Consider the following 24,843-nt stretch of genomic DNA (forward strand, 5'->3'; position numbering starts at 1 on the left):
CTTGTTTTGATGAAAGAAAAAACTTAAAAGAACCTCTTTTATAGCAATGATTTGAAATCAGCAAGTAAGACTATCCTGTTACTAGGTTTAGTGGATAAGATAGTGAGTGACTAGAAGCAGAGAAACATACTCTGACACAAATTTGTATAGAGCAGGAGTTTAATACTGAATGGTGCTTTTCTCTTACTGCTGCTGCCAGGATAGGCAAAGATTATACTAGCAAATGTGTTTAAAGCAAAATCTGTCTTCTGTTGGGCTGTATTTTATCCATGTTAAGTAGCAGATCTAAACTTAAAAAGACCTAAGAGCCTGCTCCTCATAGCAGCATCTATTTGTTAAAAGTAGCCTCTGTTTCCAAAACTGTAAATAATGAATAATGAAATGATATAATGAAATAATAATGAAAGCTGAATTGCTTGAAAAACAAGCCAATTGTATTACTGTCTCTTGAATTTTGAAGTGTTTATATTATCATCTCAGTGGCTGGAAACTCCTATGTTTTGTTCTTGGAAAGACTAATGGAAAATATTACTCAAAAACTGAGATGACTTGTTACATTCTCCCAGTAGCTGGACATTCTAGCTTCTGCTTGTTTTGACTTAGTCCTAACTGTGTGCTTGGTACCTTCATGTTGTTTTCTGTTCTGTTCCCTCTCCTCTCAGTAAGACCAACAGACATCCTCTAAACCAATGCTTTTCAGAGAGTTTTAGGACATCACAAAGGAATCCCACTATTAGATTCTAAGATATTTTTTTTAATTACCTTTTTTAATGTCTTAGAAAGAGGCAAGGGTCACCTTTTGTGGGAGAGTTGAAATAAACCTCATGTCTCTCCAGGAAATAATGCTGAAAGAGGGACAATATATTTGAAATCAATGTAGCAGAGCAACTAATTTTGTTGCCATAATTTCTGCATTTCAAACATTCAAATGTTAAATACATGCTTACCTAAACTGTGCAGTAGATGGAAGAGTATTCTGGAGACATTGCCTTGACTGAAATGGACACAGAGATTTCTCTTAGCTCTCAAAGTCATTCACGCTGTTGCGAGGAGCTCTCAAACTAGCTAAGCAAGTCTGCTGTGATGTCCTGGGGAAAGGAGCCTCTGTCCACAAGTATTTCAGTAGATCTGCAGGATGTGGTGAACTCTAATAACAGACTTGATTGCTGCAAGCCACAGCTGCCTCTGTTCTAAGCCAAAGTGCCTATAGTCTGCAGTGGACCTAGGAATCCACTAGCATTAAGGGACTAAAGTGTACCTTTTGTCCTTTGAAGTAGAATCTATTGTATATCTCCTATCACTTCTGCTGCTTGGAAAAACTGAAAAATAAAACAAAACCAAGCCCCAAACTGAGACTCAGAAATGAAAAATATGAAATAACATTTTTCAGTATCATCATAGCTGCAGAGGAGCCTATTTGTGAACCTGACCAGTTGATCTATTCCTACTCTTGTGAATGCTTGGATTCTGCCCAGATGTTTAATTACTAATCACGTTACCTTGTTGAGCAGGTCTTGCAGGAAAATTGACTCTTGTTGGTCAGCCTGTTTGGTGGCAGGGTCTTAAGTATGTATTTCTTATCACACAGTCATTATGTAGTCCCCATCTGTACATTCAGAAGGAGTAGGACTTAAATGTATCTTCAATGATGACCAAAGATTGGCAACAAATTCCCTGTGTGTATTTCATTGGATCACTTTTCTTTGGCATGATTTATTTTAGTATGGTTTTCTGTCTGAGAAGGTCATGCAGACGTAGAGACAGAAGGAATTCAAAGGGTCATAATCATTCACCTGTCCAGAACAGGGCTGCTTAAGAGTGTTCATGGTTTTAAGATTTGTCAGGTCATTTGTGGAGACTTGCAATATTGGAGAATTATCCAGAAGTCTTTGAGACTTGTGTTTCAGTGTATTGCAGTGCTTGACTAACCATCATCATTAAAAATGTTTTATGAGTGTGTAATGTGAATATTATGTTTGTTAGGCCCATTACTTCTTGTCCTCCTGAATGCAGATAACAAAACATTTTTTCCTTGAAGCTGATTAAACGTTACTGTGTTCACTAGCAAGCGTTTGCTGTAGGTTAACCATGTTGCTTATACTTTCACTCTTTTTTTTTTTCCTAATAAAATGTAGTTTTAGGCCTCACTTTTATTCCTCTGTTTTCTTCCCAGGCAGCCCAGATATTTCTTCAGTATATTGAATTGTACAAATTCTTACCTTTTACTCTAGAAAACACAGTCGTCTTAGCTTGTACAGTTGAGGATTCCGTTTTATTTACTCTCAGGCATTAATTCTTAGTTACATGAGCTTATAGGAACAAAATTATGTGAACTGTCTGACATCCAAAATACAAATTAATTTAAGATTTCTCTGTTGTGTGGAGATAGTGTATATGCAGGATTATTCCATCAGTGGGCAAGAATCATATGTTTTCTAGAACTATTTCTGTTTGTTACATACTCTGATAAACTGTTTCTGACAACTTTTCTCAGCTTTATAACCAAGGAAAGGTCATATTAGGGTAGAAAGAATCTGGTCTTTAACTAATGTGAAGACTGGACTTACACTTCTTTCATGGTTTTAGCCCTTTCATTTTTGTTGGAGATGGAAAAGGCTTAGATTAGCCCAGTCATTCAGGCTGGAAGGGATTTCAGGAGGTCTCTAGTCCAACCTCCTGCTCAAAGCTGAATTCAGAGGAGGTTGCTCAGGGCTTTTCTAGGCAAGTCTTGAAAACCTCCAGGATGGAGAGCCCACAGTGTCTGTGGGCAACCTGCTCCATATCTTCATTGTAAAATTTTTTCTTTGTGTACAGCCAGAAAGTTCTCAGTTTCATTTCCATTACCATATTTTGTCTATTTAAACTACTGTGAACCTGAGTCAGGACAGCAGCTGTGTCATCTTAGTAACCTCTTTGTAGGTACTGAAGGTTGACATCAGGTTTTCCTGAAGCCGCCTCCTCTCCAGGATAAAACCCCCCAGTTCCCTCTCTTCGCATGGCATAGCTTCAGCCCCTTGAGTAGGTTGCTGTCAAATGAATACCAAGGAAAATAATTGCTTTTCTTGACCTACAGGCTATGCTTCTGTTGATACAGCTTAGGATTCTGCTCTTTCATGTCAGATGGTTGTTAATATGTTGATGATTCAGCTCTTCAGAAGTATGTTGAAATGTAATCGCTTCAGTGATCTCGGGTACTAAGAGAAAACAGAAAATACAGTCAATAGATTTGTTTTCTGCAAGCTTAATACATCTTTCAGGTTTTTTTTCAGGTCATGCTATCCCGAATGTGTTGTTACTCCCCTTCTACCTTACTCTACTTCCTCCAGCATTTATATCCATTAGCCAGTTCAAATAAAATTTGTCAGAGAAATATGGGTATCAGAAATAGTGTTATACTCCTCATTTTATCCTCATGAGAATCAACAAGTAGGTAAATGAGGAACCCAAAGTAGTACTCCTGAGGGGGGAAGCTGGGTAGTAGCAGCTTAATCCCTGACCCAATGCAAATGAAGGCTTGCATTTGGCAACCTGTCAGCACATCTGTACCTATGAACCATGTGCTGCTACTTGCGTTTTTTGACACTTGTAGCTGTGTGAAAGAACTAAGAGCATTGCAAAGACAGAAGGAGCCAAGTCCATTAAAATGTGAAATTTGCCAGTTACGTTGCTCCCAGAAGCCTTTTTTCTTCTAGGTTCACTAATGTGAATTTAAATGTAATGCTCTGGAGCTAAATGTTGTTGGAGACAGGCTTTTTTTCCGTTAGGAAACTGGTGATCTGTAATGAATGCCATATCTGGAGTTTCTACATATAAATGGCTCCTGCGTGTTCCCGCTTTTTTACTTGCTTCTAGAGTATGTGTTTCCTGCACCCAGCTGCTTTTTAAGGTAGAAATTCATCTTTCTATTTGTCAATGTACCAATCCATAACATGTAAAAAGAAGAGCAGGTGCTAGCATGGATTACTCAAACTGTTGGTAGTCCACTTCTCTTTGTGAGAATGCATTTCCTTTTGCTTATCTATTGTTAGACCAAATAAAAATTTTAAGAAATAGAAATATTCTTTGGCTGAAACAAACACATTTTTCATTCTGCCTTCTGCATCAATTGAAGACTGAGAATTGGTCATGTTCTGGTGGAAGAATAATTTATGTTCAAGCTGTTGTTACCTGAGGCATAAATGTTCTTTTTGCATGACAGTATTCTTTTAGTTGACCAGGTAATGTTTCTAATGCCTGAAGTGTTAATGATTCTTTGAAGAGCTTCTTTTTGCTGGAGGTTTTCTGTTACTGTCCGTATGGTTGCTGGACCTGGAGACTGTAGTTGCATTTTACTAGATAGATGCACACAGAATCATCAACAAGCACTCTCATGCTTGGAGAATTTGCATTCTTACCCCTGAGCTTGGCTCCATTGCTGCTAGAGGGAAAGATTCAAGAAACAGTCTATAGGTAATTTATAGTTTTTCTGGGCTCTGCTGTTGATTATTGTGTTAATGATGATTACTTCCATGAATTTCAACAGAAAATACTGGGAGGTTATCAGAAGTACTTCTTTATGGGCGGATATCCTTTATTATGTTTGTGGCCTTATTTATATGTAAGGTGAATAAATGTGAATTCTGTAAGATAACATGAAAGCTTTAATTTTAGCCTGAATATTTTCAGTGGTTATTAAGAGAAAAAAGCACAGCTTTTCCCATAGGACTGACATGTTCCAAACTATCTGAATAAAACACTATATTGTTCCTTGGCCACAAGGGCAGTAGGCATGGGCTGGGCTGGTAATTTTCATACGTTCTTGTTTAATATTTATTTAGTACATTTGCCTACATGGGCTTCTGTTCAGTGTCCGGTTTAAGTAATTGAAATAGAGTATAAAATTCCATGTACACAGAAAGAGGAAAAAAACTAGCAGTCACTTTGTCACTGAGGAATGCATTTTGGTTTAAGCATAATGCATTTGAATTTCTCACTGGCATGAAACCAATCTTCATTATGTTTCAAAGGCAAGTATAGAAAACAAGTGGGACAGCAATATAAAGCTGTGTTGTGAAAGATACCTTTTTTAACTGCAAGGACAGATAACCTGCTGGATGTTCTATTTTTCTGCTTTATAGAAAACAATTGCAAAAACTGCTATTAGGGCAGAAATTTTGGTGCTAACTTGACTAAGGTACTAAAGAACACTATCACAAAGCTGTAATTTTTTGTCTTAAGTAACCTTTGTAATTAATTTAAATGTGGTTGTGATTTCAGCCTACACGTAGGTTGCAGCTTCGTTTACTGTTTCAGTATAGTTCAGAATAAAGTAATATAGTTCTTCATAATAAAATAACCTTGTGGTTTTGTTACAGTCCAGTGCAGTTCCACGTTATTGGCCAGCTGTGTTGTCAATAATGTAAATGGAGAATAGTTTTAGTGATCTCTTGTAACACAGGGCAATTAGTTTACCAGACAGTCACCAGAACTATTTTTCTGTTCCATAATTTCTGTCTATAATTTCTTCCAAAATCTAGATGGATTAAAGCCAGTTTCACACCAGCTACTACATGGTTTCTTCCCAGGATAATTTTGCACCTTATTTAAAGTGAGATTTGAAGCTTGTGCTCTATTGAGTCCTTTTGCAAGCCCTGCAGATGATCCGTGCAAAAGTTCCACTGCTTTACTCTGCACTGTGCATTTTCCAGACATCTCTCTTTAAAGGAAAAACTTGAAGACCAATAATTATTTGGAAAAATTCAGTAGCCTCTTTGTATCGTGCAGCATAGTTCCAATGAATCTGCGTAAGTGATTGAGACTTGGGATGGTGGTTTCTGGATATTCACAAAATCTGCTGATGCGGGAGATTACAGGCAGATGAAAGTGAGAAGATTTGAGAGACTCTTAGAATGCAAGTGGGATAGCCTGGTGGGGGGGACAGTGATCACTTCCTTTCACTATTTGGGACACTCATTGCAGAAATGGCTCCACTAAATCCAAAGCTACTGCTAAACTGACTCATATTGCAGCCCAGATCATTACAATACACTGACATGAATTTTAGGTTACCATGAAACACTCTTTTAGTGGACCAGTGGTGGCTCAGGAACAGCTGGCATGGACTGGAATTTCTATAATAGTGGTTGTTCAGGAATCTGAGCTCTTTGCCTCGTATTTGGACTGAGAAGTATATAGATTTGTCTTGGGTGGGTACATTGTAAAGCTTCTTTCCCTTGCTTTGATTCACTGTGTAGTAAATCACAGGTAACTGCTAAAGCTGGCATCATGGTGACAAATGCTATGCCTAACTCGGTCAAAGTATACATACAATTTAATTGTAGGATGTCCAAGAGACTCTCAGTGGGTGTGTAAGGCAGTAGTAGTTAGCAACTGATTTTTACGTTAAGGTATCACTAAGGCTGTGGTTTACTGCTTCTGTTCCCACTTAACTTTGAAGGAATCTCATTATATTCCAGTATTAACTTCTTTTGAAGCATGTGTGGATTTTAATTAAAATTTTGCATTCCCAGAATACTTACTTATTCTGTTAACCAAATGACTCAGATACAGAAGACACGTGGCCCCATGCTAACTTGTATGCATGTGTATATGTGTTCTTCAACTTTTTTTTTTTTCCTATTCACTCTTTTCTTTTTTTTTTTTTTTTTTTTTTTCCTTCTGGAAGCAAGTATGAGCTGTCAGTAAGCATCGCTTTTTCTGGCTCAGTGTGAGAAGCATGACATTGAAAATACCTCAGTCAAACACATGCTAAATGAAGAAAGAATGTGAAATTAATGTCTGCTTCTGTTGTTGCTATTTTGTGATACTTACTGCTGAAAACATCAGATTTGCACTGGAATTAATGTTAACATGTTTAATATTTTGGGTGAAACAAACATCTGTTATGTTTTACCTGTTTCTTGCATGAAACATCATTAGTATTGTTGAGACATCTGTTAAATTAAACTTCTGTTTTTATTTAGGTTTATGAGTTAGATGGCATCCCCTTGATCCTGGACAACTGCAGCATTGATGACAACAATCCTTGTATCCTTTACAAAAGAATTATAATTATTGAATATGACTCATAAGAAAAGGTGTGGAGGTTTAATGTATTTATGCCAGCATTGCTTTCACTTGGTAGCTAAGTCTAACTGGCCTCATGAGTTTCTGTTGTATTTAAAGGCTTGGTTAAGAAGTGAGCAAACTCATAAATATGCTTTCATAAACTGGATTCTAAAGTAATTTGAACTGTTGTTCCATTCTTTTTCCTAAAGTAATGAATATTACTAGTTTACAGATGTTGATTCAGAGAGCTAACTGTAATAGAAATCTGAATGAAGACTATGGTTTGGTCATTGTAACAGACCTTAGAGCTTTTGCTTCAACTGAAATCTGTTCAGTAGGCTGAAATAAGTGCCCCATCAATTCTATACACTTACTAAATCTGATTGGAGAACTTAGTATAGAGACAAGCCTAGTAAGCTGGAATGATAATATGTATAATTGAGAGAACTAGTGATGCGGATGACTGAAATGTTGGGGAGATTTTAATATAAATTACATTGTGCTTCATATTTGGGACTTTATTTTCCCTGGGGTTTAAGAGCAGAGACTTTCCAAGATAGATTGCTATTAAAGGCAGATAATATTATTGAAGATAAACAGTTGTTAAGCAGACTTATCCATCTCTTCATTAACTGCATCGTAATTCTGCTGGTATATTCTAGGGGGTGAGCAATTGTTTTCTGGCATCTAATCATTAGCTTCTTGTAAGTTTCTGTTAAGTGCATCTGGAAATCAAATGCCTTTCCTGTCTAGAGTAATGTGAGCTTTCCTTGTACTAAACGCATGGAACATGTTTTTAAATTAATTTGTCAGGAAAAGCTCACTTTCTAACAAGTAGCATAAAAAACCAAAGTTGTGAAAGAGTATTCTCAAAATTGTGTGCTGTAGAACATTATCTGTGTTATAAATATATATGTCGAGTGAAACAATGTAGGGACAGATGACAGCAAAATGTTACAAGCTAGGTGGAGGAGCAATGGGTGTTAAGTGTCCTCTGAGTCATTCACTTTACTGGTTTATAGGCAAGGTTTTTATATTTATCACTATTCCTGTAGTTGGAGACCTGACAGTGTGTTTCTTGACAGGGCACCAAGTACCAGAGTTGTACTTCTATGATCTAATTCTGGTAAGGGATACTGCTGGATACAGTGGGAAGGGGAGGGAAAGTTACATTTTCCTAAGCAGAACAGCAGCCCTGAGGAAACTGTAGGGAGTTTTGGTTCCAAGTTACTCTTCCTTTGCTGGAAAACACGGCTGTGCAACAACTTCTAAAATTTCTGTCTAGGATCAGTCATTCATTTTAGCTGTTAGTAAAAGGATAAAGTTTGAAGCCTTCGAAGGATAGAGTTGTAATTTATGGTCTTGAATCAAATGAAAATAAAATACCATGGGAGACTTTACTGCTTTTTGAGCAACATGGAACTTCTTACACCTTTTGATACAGGCTGACATTTTATGGTTGTGCTATAAACTTCTTGCCAGAGCATAAGACATTGTTTATTTGGTTTTTAAAGATAAAACTAGACCTCTTAATATGAGCTTTCACCTGTGATCTGTAGCATACAATATTCAAATATGTGAAAAAGTCAAGTTGCACTTGGGCAGAGGGGAGACTATCCTGGTGTGATGAAGTTTGCTGTGTCAGCTTTTGGAGTGCAACTTCTGGCTACTACTCTGTTTTTTGGTTTGACCTTGAGATATTCCAGGTGCTCATGTGCTACACGAAGTTAATGCTCCCCTGCTTCTCTCCTGCCTCTGATGTTGCTCATCTGCTGCATTCTCAGCATGTCTTATGCAGAAAGCAAAATAGGAGTTTGCAGTTTTTATCTGTCTACTTTCACCTGCTTTGCAGCATATTCTGCTACTTCTAGACACCACAATCCAAGTCTGTAATAGCATGTAGGTACCTGGCTCCATTGCATAACATTCCTTTGAAGGGATTCAACTGTTTCTCTCCTCCCTCTGTGCACACAGTCCTGTCTGCAACAAATCCATTTTGTGATGCTTGTAAACCAGAACAGTGCTCTTACTATGATTTGAAAGCCTACTTGCTTAAAATTGCAACATCCTAAAATTGCCTGCATTGTAACTTTGTGATCCAGAGTGAAATTATTTTGTCTCTTTCTGTTTTCAAGGAAGATTAATGAAAAGGAAGTATTGAGCTGGGTGTTAAGAGAGTTGCTGAAAATTCAGACATGGTCACTAAGTGGTGCTGCATCTTACCAAGGTGGTGTAGCTCTTCAGCCACGATTCCTTCAGGGAAGTCACGTCCAGAAACTTCTGTTTGCATTCTTGTTTCTAGTGCCTGTTTTTGTGGTTTCAGGCTGTGTTACTCATATTTCTCCTTGGATAAACCTGTCTGGAAAAAGTTTAATCTGGATTCTTTTTATATAAGAACTTTGTAGATTTCTTAGTAAAGTCTTTGGGGATGCACATTTTTGTTCAATCTTCATCTGTTTTGGAGACATTCAAGCTCCACAGCTAAGATGTCATTATGTTTTCTACTAGAAACAATATTCTTATTTTCTTCATTTTAATAATTATTTTTTGCTTCCACATTACAAATACAAAATTTTCCAAAGAAATATCTAACTATGTGGAAAAATGGTAGGATTTTTTTTTTCTGGACAGTAAAAAAAAAACCCAAACAATTTCCCTAAAGTATGCAATTCATCAGCTGAAGCTGGGTTGCCATGTTAAATGTTAAAAGAGCTCTTTATTACCTTTGAAAGGAGAAATCCTTTGATAAATCTCTTTATTTGTAGTGTATGGAAGCATACTGAAAGAGGAAATGGGTATGATCTTATCCTAAAATAAATTCCTTTGTAAACCTGTCATTACCTTAAAATTGCATCCTTTGAGATCCTGAACAGTTCTATAATGTGCATAGAAATATTACAAGGTTTATAGCTTATGAGATAGCTAGCTGAAGTTCAACTGACATGTTTGGATTGCTTTAACTTACTCAGTTTGAATTCATCTTTCAGTGCCCAATTTAGGAGAACTGTTACCTTGTCTAATTGCATCTCAGACAAATTTGTATCTTTTACATTCATGCTAACAAATAGTATTTTTTCCTTCAGGATATTTCATGAGTAAAAGCAACAAAAAGACCCACCCTCATTAATAACAGACGTGAAGGTGATTATGGACACTTAAGAGAAAATTTGCTGTGCCTCTTGCAGTTATTTGAATTTGTATTTTATATTGTCAGCTACTATAATTTTGCATAGTTCCAAGTAAATTCAATGGCGAAATGCTGGAAGATGCCAGATTTTTAACTGTTAGCTATTAGGCTTTTAGCACAGGGGAAGAGATAAGCAGAGTGAGACTAGGGAGATGCCGTTCATTACAGTTGGGATATGAAGAGCTAAACTTCAGGGAAGTTTGAATGTCACTTTAAATTTTTCTGTGCCCTTTAAATCTTTCCATCTTGTATTGCCTGTATCCTAGTCATAACTGTGCTTCTGTATTCAAAACTAAAAAGGGTGTTTCAAAACACAAGTGGACTTGTTTGCCGTTAGATTAAGGAGAGGTTCTTTCATGAAATAAATTTCTGATTTTGAAAATTCAGTTTCTTGTTCTGCTTCTGAAAAGATTGGAGTGTTGTGCTTTACTTAGATAACCTGCCTTTAAAAACAAATAACTTAACCTGCCACATATTAGGAGAGTGGATTGGAGATGCCTATCTGGGTAATACCAGTAAAAAATTTACTCCTCCTTTTCAGGTTATTTGGGCTGAAAAGGTGTTCTAAATTAAAATATGTTCTATTTTGCTGTATAAGCCACCGTCGTTTTCATCTCTTACAGGCTCTAGCATCAGACAAGAGCCCTTCTTTTTGTTCTTGTCTTTTACCTCATCCTAAGCTCTTACTGCTCCTTCCAGCTTCATTGGTGATCTTTCACAGATTCCACTTGTTTAAGGCAAACATAAGGAAGACCAGCCCATTCTAATAAAAATACTATTGACCCCAGTCAAACAAAAAAGGTGCTTATGAAAGACTTTAAATAAACTAATGTGTTTATTATAGAAGACTTTTCAGTTTACCTAAAGTTGTCTGGGTTTTCACTACTTGTTAACATTTATGCTCGTGAGTAACACAAAGGTGTGCCTTTTTTTAAAAAAAAATGTTATGGTTGTCCTTAAAAATATTTATAACTCGTTTAAGAAAAAGCATATTCTCTGAAGTACTGCAAGGAAATAGCTGTTAACTAGTGGTAAAACTTGGAAATCAGAAGTAAAATGTAGTTTTGAAGGTGGAATATTCTTGGTTCTTTCAGGATACTTGATAATCTTACCCTTTTGAGATTCTTACAGTAGGTCTATTGATAAATTGATTTTGTGAATGACTGAATTTAATTGGAACGACCTTATGTAAGTGTCCATGTTATATTAACCCCTAATCAGGCATGTTTTTCTGTCAGCCGAAAGTGCAGTCATATGTGAAGAAAAAATATCCTGCTGTAGAGTGTGTATGTGTGTGTGTACACACACATATATATGTCCTTACATATATGAGTAAACACCCAGCTGGCTATGCTTTAGGAGGAAGAATTTTAAGTATTTATGAAAGAAAAACATGTGGTTTCTGCGGATATCCATACAAAATGTAGAAAACATAAGTTCATTTTCAGATACTCCTTCCCTGAGCTGCTTCTTATATTCAGTCTGAAGGCCATCTGAGAGGTAGATCAAAAATACTTTTGACTGCATGGCAGCAGCAAGTATAATTGTGGTTCATGAAACTTCTGGGTGAAGCTAGAAGAAATCAAGTTGCTACGGTCTACAACAGTGGTAGTTTGTTTTTGTGTAATGCCAGTGAAGACTTTCAGGGGAGCTGACACACATTTTATTTCCAAGTTACAGAGTGCAACCTAAAACAGGCCACATGCTGTAAAAATGCCTCACAGCTGAATAGAAGCCAGTAGAAAGGAAAAATAGGAGTGTAAGATGACTTTTTAGAGTAAACCATTATACAGTTGAGCGTTTTCACATAAATGTGGCTATCTCCTGTATAGTGGCAAGAAAATACAGCATAATTGTTACATCAGTAATGGTTGCCTTTCTTTGGAAAGCTCGGTTTAGGCACTGCCAATACATTTAGTAGTTGGAGGTGACCCATTTGATTCTGTATTTTCATAAGCATACATCATAAGATCATGTTATTTCCATGGATATCGTCAGTGCAAAGGACCTAGTCTACTGATGAAAATAATCATGACTTCCTCATGCCAAGTCGAGTTCTGGCCACTTGGAAGAAATTACTCTTTTCCTCATCCCATTGATAATTGCTTTGTTGCACAACTAGGTTTGAAGTGGGCTAAATGGAAGTGTATTCTTTGCTAGAGGGCTTCAATTTTGCATTATTGCAGGTTGCTGCTGCTGCAACCCTTATCCTTAGACAAAGCACTATTAGAATCTTATTTTCTCTAAACCAATACTGATTGTGTCACTATGACTTTAACAAAAAAGGTAGATGGTAAGGTTTTAGTGACCCCGCAGTGGTGTTCAGCAGTGAAAGAATGGGACTTAGCTCTGGTAAAGAGCAGAAATTTCTTGACCTGAACCTTTAGTTTCATAGTGCTGAAGACAGCACAAAATATCAGCTGAGTGGAAGCCAACTACCATAGATGGAACTAGGATGAAAACAAAGAAAAAAAAGGTCAAGCAAGAAGTAATCTCTGTACTGCCATTCTCCAGTTCAGACTAATTCAACTCCTGTGTGCTGCGAATTCTTCTTTAGACACAGACTGGAGGAGTTCTGGTTTGTGGAATAAGACAAACCTTAGCTCCTTCTCTATGTCTTATAATAATACTCAGATGAACTCGTCAGACTAGAAGCTGGAACTGATACAAGTGTTCATTCATTGAGCAAGAACAGGCTGAGAGGGGCTTATTTCTTTCACCTTATTCAGTGGACCAAATCCTACCCTGTTGCGGCAAGTTACTGTGAATTTTTCATAGCTGTATTTTGCTAGGTACTAATGGAGCCTAGGGGTCTGTGTAGTTCTCAGGGGAATCCCTCAGTGTTGTATGATAAGGGTGGTTGGTTGGTTTTCTTTTGGCTGCAGTAGTGGACCAGTTTCCTAAGTGATTCCTAAGAGTCTTCAACCTTTTTATTATTTTTCATGGTGAAAGGGGAAAGACCCTATTCCCAAACCCTACTTTTGGTTTTAGTTGGGAAGGTCATCTGCCCATGAGTGCTTATTTTTGTCACTATGTATCAGGGCATTTTTACAGTCTTGAAATAAGCATTGCAAGTAACCAGTATTGTTACAGTAGTGTTATAGTCTGGATTCCATTCTAAGTGGAATTTTTCTGAACAGTTTTGAATAAAGTGTCCTGAATGAGGTTATTTGAAGGGAGAGGATCTAGGTGCATGCACCCTGTTGAAAAGGATATAGGAGACGCTTGTGTAACCTAATCTTACTTTAAATCCCTCTTGACACTGGCTTCATGTCTAAAGAGTTGGGATAATACAACTTCTATGTCTTAACCCATTGTTTATCTTTTCTGTGCATTGCACTCTTTGGAACAGAACTTGGTTAAAGGTGAAGAGCCAAGCAAAAAACCCAACCACCTTAAGCACAATATTTGGTAGGTCTAAATTCTGACTCAGAGACTGCACTTCTGATATGATTGCAAGAAAATGTTTACTGTAGAATGAAAACAAAAATGTGAAGTTTTCTTGTGAGATATTCTACATCTAGTAGCTGTATAACTAATCCACACTGTTCCCCAAGGTCAGATTTTCTCTTGTCAAACACGACATTCTCCTAATATGAAAAAGACTTAAGACCACAGAAAGACTGTAGTATGTAGGACAGGAAAAGATGCTCTGAGAAATGAAAGCACTGCCTGTTTTTTTCCAGAAATGACCACAGATTAAATTTTGTGTTTGGACATTTAGCAGATTTATAATTCCTAATGTTGTATTTCAGGTTGCTGATTCCATCGTTTCAGGATGCAATTTATTTAGTGCATCTGAAAGATGATTAAAACTCTGAAATTCAGAATTCGGCACAAGGGGAAGTATTAATTTTCTTGAGAGTATATGATACTAAATACTAAAGCAGGTTTGCAGAGATGTAAATATGAAGTTTGTTCCTTCAGTACCTCCCTTCTATCCAGCTCCAGTAATTGACAGCTGCCATCATTAAGAAATATGTAATGTGCAGGGTTCCTCTTCAAGCTGGAGGAAGTTCAGCAGAACTATACAGAATGCAAGAAGGTTTTTTCAAATATTACATTATAATATTTCTAATCCTTTGAGAAGAGTAATTTCTGTAGGTACAACTCATGCATGTAAAAGTGAGGAATTAAAGTTAATAACTCTGTTTCTAAACCAAATATTGTCATATTTGTCCTCTGCCCTGATCCTCTTGGTGGATTTAAATCCACGACAGGCTTGAATTCTTGAAAGAAAGCGGATCTTTAGTTACCAGGAGCAGCAACAACAACAACAGAAATGTATAGATAATCTGTCACTGCTTTTGTAGCTCAAACAGCTTGCTTGGTTTTTCTGTAGACTTTCTTTTGAAAAATTCCCCTCTGGGCTGAGACAGAGAACCAGAAATTTGAGACCCAAAGATTTTTTTTATTTTTTTTTTTTTTAATAAAGCTAGGAGTGGTTCAAAAATATTGTTGAGAATGGAATGCCTTCTATGACTGCCTTATCGTATTTCAGTCCGTCTGCTTAACATTGTTTCTTGCATGCCTCCAAAGTATATTCGGATGTCATATGGCCAACATAATACCTTTATTCTGACATTATTCTGTAGCCATATTTTAGTCACTGTCCTTAAAACAATTTGTAACATCAGCTGGTGAATGCATTGTCCTCTGCATCTCCTTCCTGATCCTTAAATCATTTTCCCTCACTTCTCCAGTTTAGACTTCCTTCTTTTGCATTCTGAAATTGTTTCCAAAATCTAACCTTTCCTTCCTCACAAAGGATATATTTGCTGTCCATTCCATTGAACTTACTTATTTGTTCTTGCCTCTTGGTGTTCTGAGATTTCTTTAAGGAGATGCAAACATTTCCTGAAATTTTAGCAGGAAAATTGGCTAATGGCTTTTTTGCAAAACATGGGAGAAAAACCTTAGTTGGTTATGATTTAGTGGCATCTTTCAAAACACTCATTTATTTAACCATTGTTATCTTTGGATGCACTGGACATCATCTGGTGTCTATGACACTGGCACTGGAGTTTCGTTTACCTTCATTGTTTTGATTATTTGTCATAATGTGACATTTGAAATTACCAAAAGCAGCAGGAGTGGGAGTTAATGCGTAAGTTAATCAGAGACCCTGAATCAATAAAACATTCAAAACAGTGTTGAAAGATAAGCTGATATAGAGATCCTTGTTGAATCTGTATAATAGACGAACCTCTAGAGAATGTGTATAGTCAAAGAGCTTCTGTCCAAATTGTGAGTAAGCTTATCTTGTCATCTACCTTAGTGTGATAAATTAGAATTAGCTTGACCACATCTCAGGTATTAACTAGGCTGGGGTTTTAAGTTTAGTGTCAAAATTTTGAAAGGTTTTTTTTCTACTTCTGTAATTTCCATTTTAATGCGTTTTAGAAAAGCTCTTGATTCCTATATGTATCCATATAAATGCACATTAATATATTCCTGCGTGTAGGTGGAGATTTTTTCCTTACATGTCCAAGGAAATTTAAAATTACTATGCTCTGCCTGATATTTAATCAGTTTGTGAACACATTTCCATCCCCCTATGCTTTAGTGCATTACGTCTCAATGTTTGCGGTAGGTTTTAATAGTAATTTGATACACGAGTTTCAGCTTAATGGAATTTTGCGGGGTTTTTTTTCTGTAAATGGGATAAGAAGATAAGCTGAGGCATTTTTAACAGGTAACAGCAGTTGAAGCTTTTTCTTTTTTGATGTAACCACCTGCTAACTCGCTGGTACCTCTTCTAGATAAATAACAGATTTAGTTGTTATGAATTGTTAAAGAGGAATTAGTGTAATAGAAGGAACTGTAAAAATAGAATATAATAACTATGGAGCATTAGCTTAAGATTGATCAAGAGTGTGTGATCCTTTCTTTTGTAAAACCAGATGATTTATAGTTACTCATATATTATGGGTTTCTATTAAAAAGGTCATAATTTAAAAAACAAATTGGCAGCCTAAGCAGCAAAAATGAATGTGTCATATTCATGGTTTTAAGCTAGTATTGCAAGTCTGAGTATAGGAAAAAGTAAAATAAACTAGAGGTTATGGCTTAATTTATTTTTTTGTTGTTGTTAAGTTCTGTAAGTTTTGGCATAAGAGACCTATTAGAAATAGCCTGGCATAGCTAAACATGTACTATGGCTTTTGCAGCTTCAGAGTACTTAACCAAAATTTTGTGTTTAATACTAAGGTGTGCTGGCACTGTGCTTTTAAGTCCCACAGAGCATGAAAGGAGGCACATCGAATATGGCTTAAAGGTTGTTTAGTTGGTAGGCATTAAAGAGTAATAGCAGTCTGGGTGTAAAATACTGTTCTGTGTTGTCTTGTGTGATCTGTTAACCTGGAAAGACAAGTGATCTGAGGAGAAAAATCCCCACTTTGCTCTAGGTAAGAAGTGTCTTGTAACCCAAAATCTCAAGTGTTAAACAGCACTTTAATGAACATTGGGTACCGTTTAGCTGGATATCACTGAAGTATGTAGTTAAAAGCAGTCATCCCTCATGAATGAATGAGCCTCATAATTTGACTCTGGATGTCAGAATTGGACAGTGCTGAAAATGTGTTCTGAATAACATGGAAAGTTTGGATTCTACTTGTGGGAATATAGCTAGAAGTGATAGGGCAACTGAATATTGTGAGCTTGCTATTTTTTTCGTTTTCTTCATTTTTTCTGAATTCCTAATAGCCAGAAGGTGCTCGCAACTGTTACACCTGTAATCAGCCACAGAGCAAATTTTGGCAGAATTTGTTGCATAGGTCTGGTGCCTATGCTTCAGAAGGGATGCTGAAAAATACAAATCTCCTTACGAGATTTATGCAAAGCTTGGAGTATCTCCCTCAGTTTCTCTTTAGTTCATGCAAAAGATGCTTACTGAGTGCCTTGATTATGATCTGTGAATGTTGGGGTTTTGTTTGGTTTTGGGTTGGTTTTTTTTCTATAATGAAAATTAGTGTTTGGAAACAATTCTAAACAAATATAAACCAGAAATAGATCACAGGCTGTAATAAATGAGATATTTGCCCAGTGGAACAATTTATTTAGGGACACAGTATAATCTCCCAGTCTTCATAGTACATCTTTCTGAAAAAGGCATGGAAATATCTTGTACATGAAACAGAACTGACAGGCTTGATTTCAAGAGTGACTGACCAGTGTCATCTGTGTTCTGTGCAGAAGTGTTGCACAAAAGAGGTTTAATCATCTATCCTGGTCTTGAAGTGTATTTGTTGGCCATTGATCCTTAAATGAGTGAATTTTCACTGAAAGTCACACATGCGATATAACATGCCTATCAGTTGATTATACAGAAGATACCACTCCCATTTTAAGAAAACCTGTATCCCAGATGGCACACTTTCAGAAATGGATTCATCACGACAGGTGATGGGTAGGACGTTCCAAGACTGATACAAGTACAGTTAGTCGGAAAGATGGTGTTTGTCTGCTATCAGATGAGATAGCTTACTGGTGTGGGACGTTAGTGAAGGCTTGAGGAAAAAAAAAAAAAGCAAAACATTAATGTGCAGTTATTTTCTGCTATGAATGTTTCCTAATTTGTGTTGGCTGTGAATTAAGGAAAATGTTGTCTTATTACTGAAACTAATTTGATTACTTTAAACTGAGTAGTTTTGCACATTTGTCTGTTCTGAGGCAGTATCTTTTGAGATCTTTCTCTGACAAATCAATGTTCTTCTACAGTGTGGAATTAGAGCTGCAAACCCCTCTTCAGGTTTTGGGGGATAGGCTTTCTCTCTTTACCAAAATATTTTCCTGAAGCAGATTTTATGGGGGGTGCTTGCAGTAAGCGTCAACAGCACACCCTGGCCTTCCTGTCCTAGATAAGGAGTAGGAAAGGTCTGGCTGCAGGCATCTGATTTCATGCACGTCCAGTGAAGCTTTGCTGCCACGTAGTGGTAAAGATAGAAGCTTGTTTGGCGGTGAGTGGTCCAGCCCTCCTTTTGATCCCTTGGACCAGGTGAGAGTTACCTGTAGTAGACATGAACCACTGCTTTGGGTTCCCCAGTGTTACAAATCTTATCTCTAGAAAGTGTGATCAGTAATAAATGCCTCCTCCAGCATCCAGTGGTGCCTCTCCACCTGGGAGGCTTTTAGGTTAGATGAGTTGTGCTCTGTATGCTCTGCAAGAGCCAGGTCAGTCTGAAAAAGAGAAGACATTCCTGGGTGATACAGCACTGCCTGTTTCTAGCTTTAAAATCCAGAATGAGGTGACTGCAGTTGTAAGTGATACTAACTGCTATGGAATAAATAAAGGCAACTGAAATATTTTAGACGTTTTTATTCTACCTTCCAGGCAGAGTCTTTTAAGTTTCTATACGCTGAATTCCTGAGGTTTTCTCATGCTGACAATTTAATATCGGGTATAAATAGAGTCCAAAGTATGAATTGTAAAAATATTAATTAAATTCTTTAAGTAAATCAATTAAGATAAAATCTTTAGTTCTTTACATTTTCTGTGATTACTTTTTTGGGGTAATGTCTTAGGCACAAGTAAATGTTATTTTAAAAAATGTAAAGAAGTTGTAAGGAATTTGTATCATCTTGTACAGCTTCTTGGACTTCATAAAACTACTAAAAGCTTCAACACAAAGAAACTTGTAACTTTGTTAGCAATTTGGCTGACTCGCAGGGACAAAGCTCCTAACTGTCTAATACGTGTGGTCAATCAGAGCACATTGACCCAAACTGTGATTAACAGTTTTGGTAGCTGTCTAGAGACCTCTTTTAATGGTGAGAAGAATTATCTTCAAGTTGCTGTGAAACAAAAGTACTTGAAAAGACTGAAATAATTGAAGGGGAAATGCTTTATGTCTTTTCAGTGTGGTCCAGTCAGGTCTGTAAGTGGAAGTGATTCTTCTAACGTGTCACTCTCGTATTTCATTCCTGTCTACAGAAGTTTTAGTGATAATTGGATTACTTGTTGAAGACCAGGAAGAAATATAATTAACTAGAATAGTATTTTCATCATCTCTGGTTTTTAGCCCTGTATGCCTGTTCCAGAAAAGCACTGGGAGAAGTTGGGTGGCTTTCACTGTTGCATAAACAGCCCATTTGACTAGGGTTCCAATTCTTGTGGGTCATCCGTCTTTATAAGATTTTGTACCTCTTCCTATATTTAGTTAAAATGTACTCTTTTTCTCATTAGGCCAAATGATTCTTAAGGGAGAAAGTTTCCTAAGTAATCATTTAATTATTGAAAATTAACTGTAACGCAGGAAATGGTCTAACTAAAAAGAAAATAATTATCTACATTATGTAAGGAGTCAAACTCTCCAGCAAAGATGTTATATTTAGAAATTTTCTAGTATTAATAACCATTAAGGGGACTTAAGGAAACAGATATATTTCATTCTCCTTGTCACCACTCTTCAGTATCTTATATTAATGATAATACTTAACATTTGAAACTTAACTACTTGCTTTTTTTAAGCAACATACTTACCGGGTTACTTATGCGTTGCTGCATTTCTACCTTTCATCCATAGAATAAAAATTGTTTTACGGAACTATTCATAAGGGACCTGGTGGCTGCAATAGCCAATGGCCAATAACATTTAGTCCAAATTGGATCTCCCAATATGAGAATAAAAAGCTGGAATGCTCTCTTTGGGAAATAGTTTGTCAGTCCTCCTCTCCAGTAATGCATCACAATAGGATATTGGTTAGCGATTCCTGACAGTATGCGGTTGTATTTTCACACACCACTAAACTTAAAAGACAGTCACTCTGCGATTGCAAGCACTAACTCTAGCAACCTCTTGTAGCAGAATCCATATGAAGAAAAATGAGAGAATTGTTAAAACTTCCCTTCACAGTCAGTGGCAGAATTTCCACAGGATTTAGTGGCATGTTTTCATGGCTTATGTAGGTGCCAGTAAAATATTTCATCCTTTAGGGCAGATTGGTAGCAGATTGGGTGCCTCTCTTCTTTTCTCCCTGTATTCCTCTCCCTCCGCCCCCCCCGCCCCGGCCAATTAAAGTTACAACCCACAAGAGTTTAGATGACAGATTTTGAGTCACTGTATTTAGATCTTATATCAGTGTGGAACACAGGGCAAGTTGATTCAGTTTTGTTATTGTTTGTATAAGTCAAAGTAACATAGGAATCCCGTAGCATACAGTACTGAAGCATTTTGAAAGAGTTGCTATAAACATGTCCAAGTGTTTGCTTTCATTCCCTAAACACAGGTAGTCTGGTAATGAAGCTCCTGCAAAATAAAATGAATTTTTTCTTTCTTTTGTATGCCCTCTGCACTGTGACAGAAAGATTGTAATCTTTACTTGTCTATAATACTAATTAATTTGAGAGTGTAATACGTCCTGTTGGAAACATCTAGACAAGTCTGTGCAGTCAGATCTACTGTGCTTACTGCATTTCTTTTATGCAGTTTCACAACAAACAGGCTCATGCTCTTATTTGTAGTAACTATGGAAACTTTAGAAGCTCTCTTTCTAAAGCTGAGTGTACAATAAAGTGCTTAAAGTGTTGGTAGGATTAGAGACTCTAGAATATTTTTAATTTTCTCTCTGTGTCTCTATCTTTGGAGAGGAGCAAGAGGGTAATGTGAATATTAGCTGGGGACTAGCTTTAATCTCTGCTGACACTTAAGTCTGTCTAGGTCTGCACACAGCCATCCAAAGGTCTTAGCCTCACACAGCATGCGAACAAGGGAAATCATGCATATTCATGACTGAATTTACAATGGAAAACCTACAAACAGAAAAGAGTTTTTGAATGAGTGAAAATGTTATTGAAACCATTTTGCAGCTTCAGCTACAGTAGTCAATAATGATAAATGCCATAATAATGATAGAGTTCATAAGATAATGGGGATGTCTGAGATATTATGTAAGCATGAATGGATATGATAATAGGAAAACATCATTTGCTGTGGGGTTTAGCAGTGGTTTTGTATTGAAGGACATAAAGATGATGGTAACAGGATTATTCCCATGGCTAATACCCACAAAAAATACTTTGAGTACTTTTTTTATTTTTCCTGTGTGTCACTTTGTGTGATTGAGAACTTTCACTCTTTGAAAATTACTTTTACTTTTTTAGGAGGTTTTCTTTTATGCAAGTGCTGTATTTTATGCAGAGCTGTATTTTAGGAACAGAACAAGAGAAGTCGTGCCTCATTGTAGGAGCAGAGCCAGGGAGGATGGTAGCATGTTTCTCACAGTCCACTGGGAGAACTTCATGTTACTTTTTTGGCACTTGTGAAATGCCTTAAATCAGACCTCAGAAAGACCTGTTTAGGTATCAGCTTTGTTCCTCTGCATTCATCAGCTTGCGTATTTCACTATTCTGACATTTATTCTCACCATTGGAGGTGCTGAGTGAGATCCTGTTCATAAGCAGTCTTATTTCTTTGGTATTTTATTGTTGTTTTATGTACTCAAATATAATCTTCAGTGGAAGTACTTGGTTTATGTAACTTAAATGAAGGAGGTGTGCAGCATGTTTCCTGTCAAAGTCTGAAGAACTGTCAGAAAAAAAAAAAAGCCCTATGGTTGTTACTGCTTTGCCAATTTTTTATTTTCCATTCTGGGCTGCTTGAATGTGAAAAAAAATATAAACTGCTGTTAAAAGGCAGGGGGCTGTTTCACTGGTTCATGCCAATAAGGGTTGCTCCTTCACCATGTACGTTTCCTGTGAAGCTTGTCCAAGCTGCTCTTCATCTAAACTACACTCTCTGTTGGGGATTCCTTATGTGCTTTTCATTTCAGTCTCTTCTCTATTCTCTTTCAGCACCTAAGCAGCACTGTGCTTAGGTATGCATTTTTTTAATTTATTTTTTTTTGTCTCCTGTGCACTCAGTTTACTGATTCCCCTCTCTTAAAATATAAGCTTGTGAAGGCAGGATCTGGTCTTACATTAAGAAAGCTGCTTCTGCTACTTGCTGTTGCTCACCTACATTGCCTCGTGCATCCCACAACCCACCATGGAAGACTGCCTTTGCTGAGAGCGTATAAGCCTAAGGGGTAGTTGGAGGTAGCAGTAAGATAGACACAGCTGTCAGTGCAAGGTGCACAGAGAAAATGGAAAACTGCTACCATAAGAATGTGCATGCAGTGGTACTAAATTGTCCAAATGCTGTCATGATAGATTGCATAAGAAAGTCCAGTTCCTGTATTTTATTGTTTTGGCTGAAGTTCCAGTCTTCCACAACTCAGGATTTTTCCCCTTCAGTCACCCCCTGGCAAATGCCAGTAAGAAGACAATCTTATCTCTGTGCTTAGCTCTGACACTGTCCAACCCAAAAGACGTCAAGGAGATGAGTAAATTATGCATGTTCTTCTACTGGATGTGAAGCTACATGTAGTAAATAATTGGTGCCTTGCAGGCAAATCACTTTTGTGTGATTCAGAATGGCTTGCCTCCCATATGGGTAACTTGGGAAAGATTATATCGTAACATAGCTTTTCAGCTGCAGAATTGGGACTAACATCCCTGACACTTCATAAAATGAACACTGTAGTTCACTTGGAAGATGCCTGACTGATAATCCTGGGAATTTAAATCCTTTGTCTATGGCCCTGACATGTGCTTCTATCCTGGCCTCAAGGGACCACCGTAGAAGGTGGATGAGTTGCAGCTTGTGCCCATTTAAACGTGAGCAGGAGCTACCTGCTGGTGATCTTAGTGTCTCTTCTGTTGGCGAGTTCGTAAAGGCACCCAGGCACAAAGAAATTAATTTAGATATCATTAGAAGTTAAATATTTTTAAGTGTCTCCCACGTGATTTGTGCTGTTTTCAGTTGTTACCCTGTGCAAGAGGTATTTCTCTTTTTCTACATTTCTCCAGCTTTTACAGGGAAAATAATAGTTGTCTTTCTTGTACCTATTACAGCTCATTTTGTTTGCCATTCCTTGGAAGTGTAGTGTTGAAGTGTTTAGATCCTAAAAACAGTGACTTTTGTTTTTTAATCTCACTAGGAAGATTATTGGAACATTTCAATTAACTGTAATTTTGGCTTAAAATAATATGTCCTTTTAATTCCTGCATTTGTGTTTTGTTTCTATTTTAATTCAAGATAAAACTTAGTAAAATTGCCTGAAGTTAATGGACATACCTCATTTAGACTTAAATTAGCTCATATGCAAGTATTTGCAGGTCCAAAGTCACGGCCTGTAAATGCCTTTTTCAAACCCTTGTTTTCTGCTGCTTTTCTGGGTTTGAGGCATGGGGGAGGGTGGGAAAATGCAGTAATAAATTAAAATAAGCATTGTTTCATTTTTAAGTAAATGATCCTTAACTTTGTCCAACAGTTGTGAACCCATGGGCAGTGTACACTATCCGAAATCTCACTGAACAGAATGAGAGAAACCAAGAGCTTATTGCGCAGATGGAGGAGAAGGGTCTGGCAGACAGTTCTGCCCTTGAGAGTATGGGCTTAGAGATAGAGAAACGAGATGATAAGTTAATTCTGAGATCTGTCAGGAAGAAGCCTTCATGAACAAAAAATTAAAAACAGTCAAATCATTAAAAGTAGATTTCTGTTTAAAAATACTTTTCCCTGCTCAGGCAATCAAGATTTCTTCAGTTTTAGTTCCGGTCTACTGGAACTGTTACATTCATACTCAGAAAAGCTGCCAAATGGTACTTCTGCCTCACTGTTGTAAACAAAAGGACACCTACACATTTTCTGAATACCTCGATAAATTAATGTATGGAAAAATATCTCTCTTTTCAGATGGCTGAAATTTCATGACTTTCTTGTTCCATTAGTAGAAAGATCTCATGCGTGCACTAGTGAGTTGTTAAAATTTCCATTGCTGGATCTGGAGATAACTATCATTAAAAACTCAGGAAAGAAAGAAGTGCTTTGCAGTCTGCCTTCTCCATGTAAAAGATCTGTGCTGAGTCAGGGCTAAACAATGAAAGTTACTTGTTTTCAGTCATGGTGCGTAAGTATCTCTTCTTACATAACGTTTGGTGGGACATTGGATGTACATAAATATTTAGTGAATTAAAGATAACATGTCTTCTGCGTATTTAAATTATTAGTAAATTGTCTTTTCTACCTTGTTACCTTTCAGTCTTCATGACAAGTATATTAAAAACAAAGCTGAAGCTGTTGTGGCAACAGATGCTACATTCCTTTGCACTGGGGCATGTCTCTGTTTTGGAGACTTGGGTGTTTGTTTGAATTTTATTTGTTCCTTTGGATGGTAAGTCAGCCCACTTTCCTTTTATTTTGCACTTCTCATGGGTTTTCTGAATTCTGGCAGACTGCTGAAGAGGTAGTTTCTCACTGTGATTAATTCTAGCAGTTTCTTTTCACCCCTCTGCCTTTCCAAAACATTGACAAAACTCATTTCCAGTTAATTAATTCAAGAGAGGCAGAAGAATGGAAGGCCCTGCCTCTTCATTTTGGGTACCCTCCTATATTGTTGTAGGACCCTGCCACTGTGGAATGTGGCATGAATGAGATGGGGGGAGAAGGGGGGTGAAGAAAGGGGGGGGGGGGGCACAGTTAACTCTCTGTGTGCCATAGCTTTGCCCTGGTAGCCAAGAAGTGTAATCCTGCATGCATAAGCAAAACAAGAATTACAGCTTAATATCA

General features: G+C 37.2%; 1 protein-coding gene across 1 annotated transcript in view; it reads left to right on the forward strand.

Annotated features, from left to right (window-relative positions):
- Window positions 1–23,733, forward strand: part of ATXN10 (ataxin 10) — a gene marked incomplete at both ends in the record, with an annotated part of 107,696 nt that extends 83,963 nt beyond the window's left edge. The window contains 2 exons of the mRNA XM_080609836.1: window positions 6,963–7,026; window positions 23,546–23,733. Of these exons, the coding sequence (XP_080465962.1) occupies window positions 6,963–7,026; window positions 23,546–23,733 (252 nt within the window). The remainder of the gene's footprint in view (window positions 1–6,962; window positions 7,027–23,545) is intronic.
- Window positions 23,734–24,843: the final 1,110 nt, after the last annotated feature.

Source organism: Psittacula echo, assembly GCF_963264785.1.
Source record: "Psittacula echo genome assembly, chromosome: 1".
Classification (NCBI taxonomy): Eukaryota; Metazoa; Chordata; class Aves; order Psittaciformes; family Psittacidae; genus Psittacula; species Psittacula echo.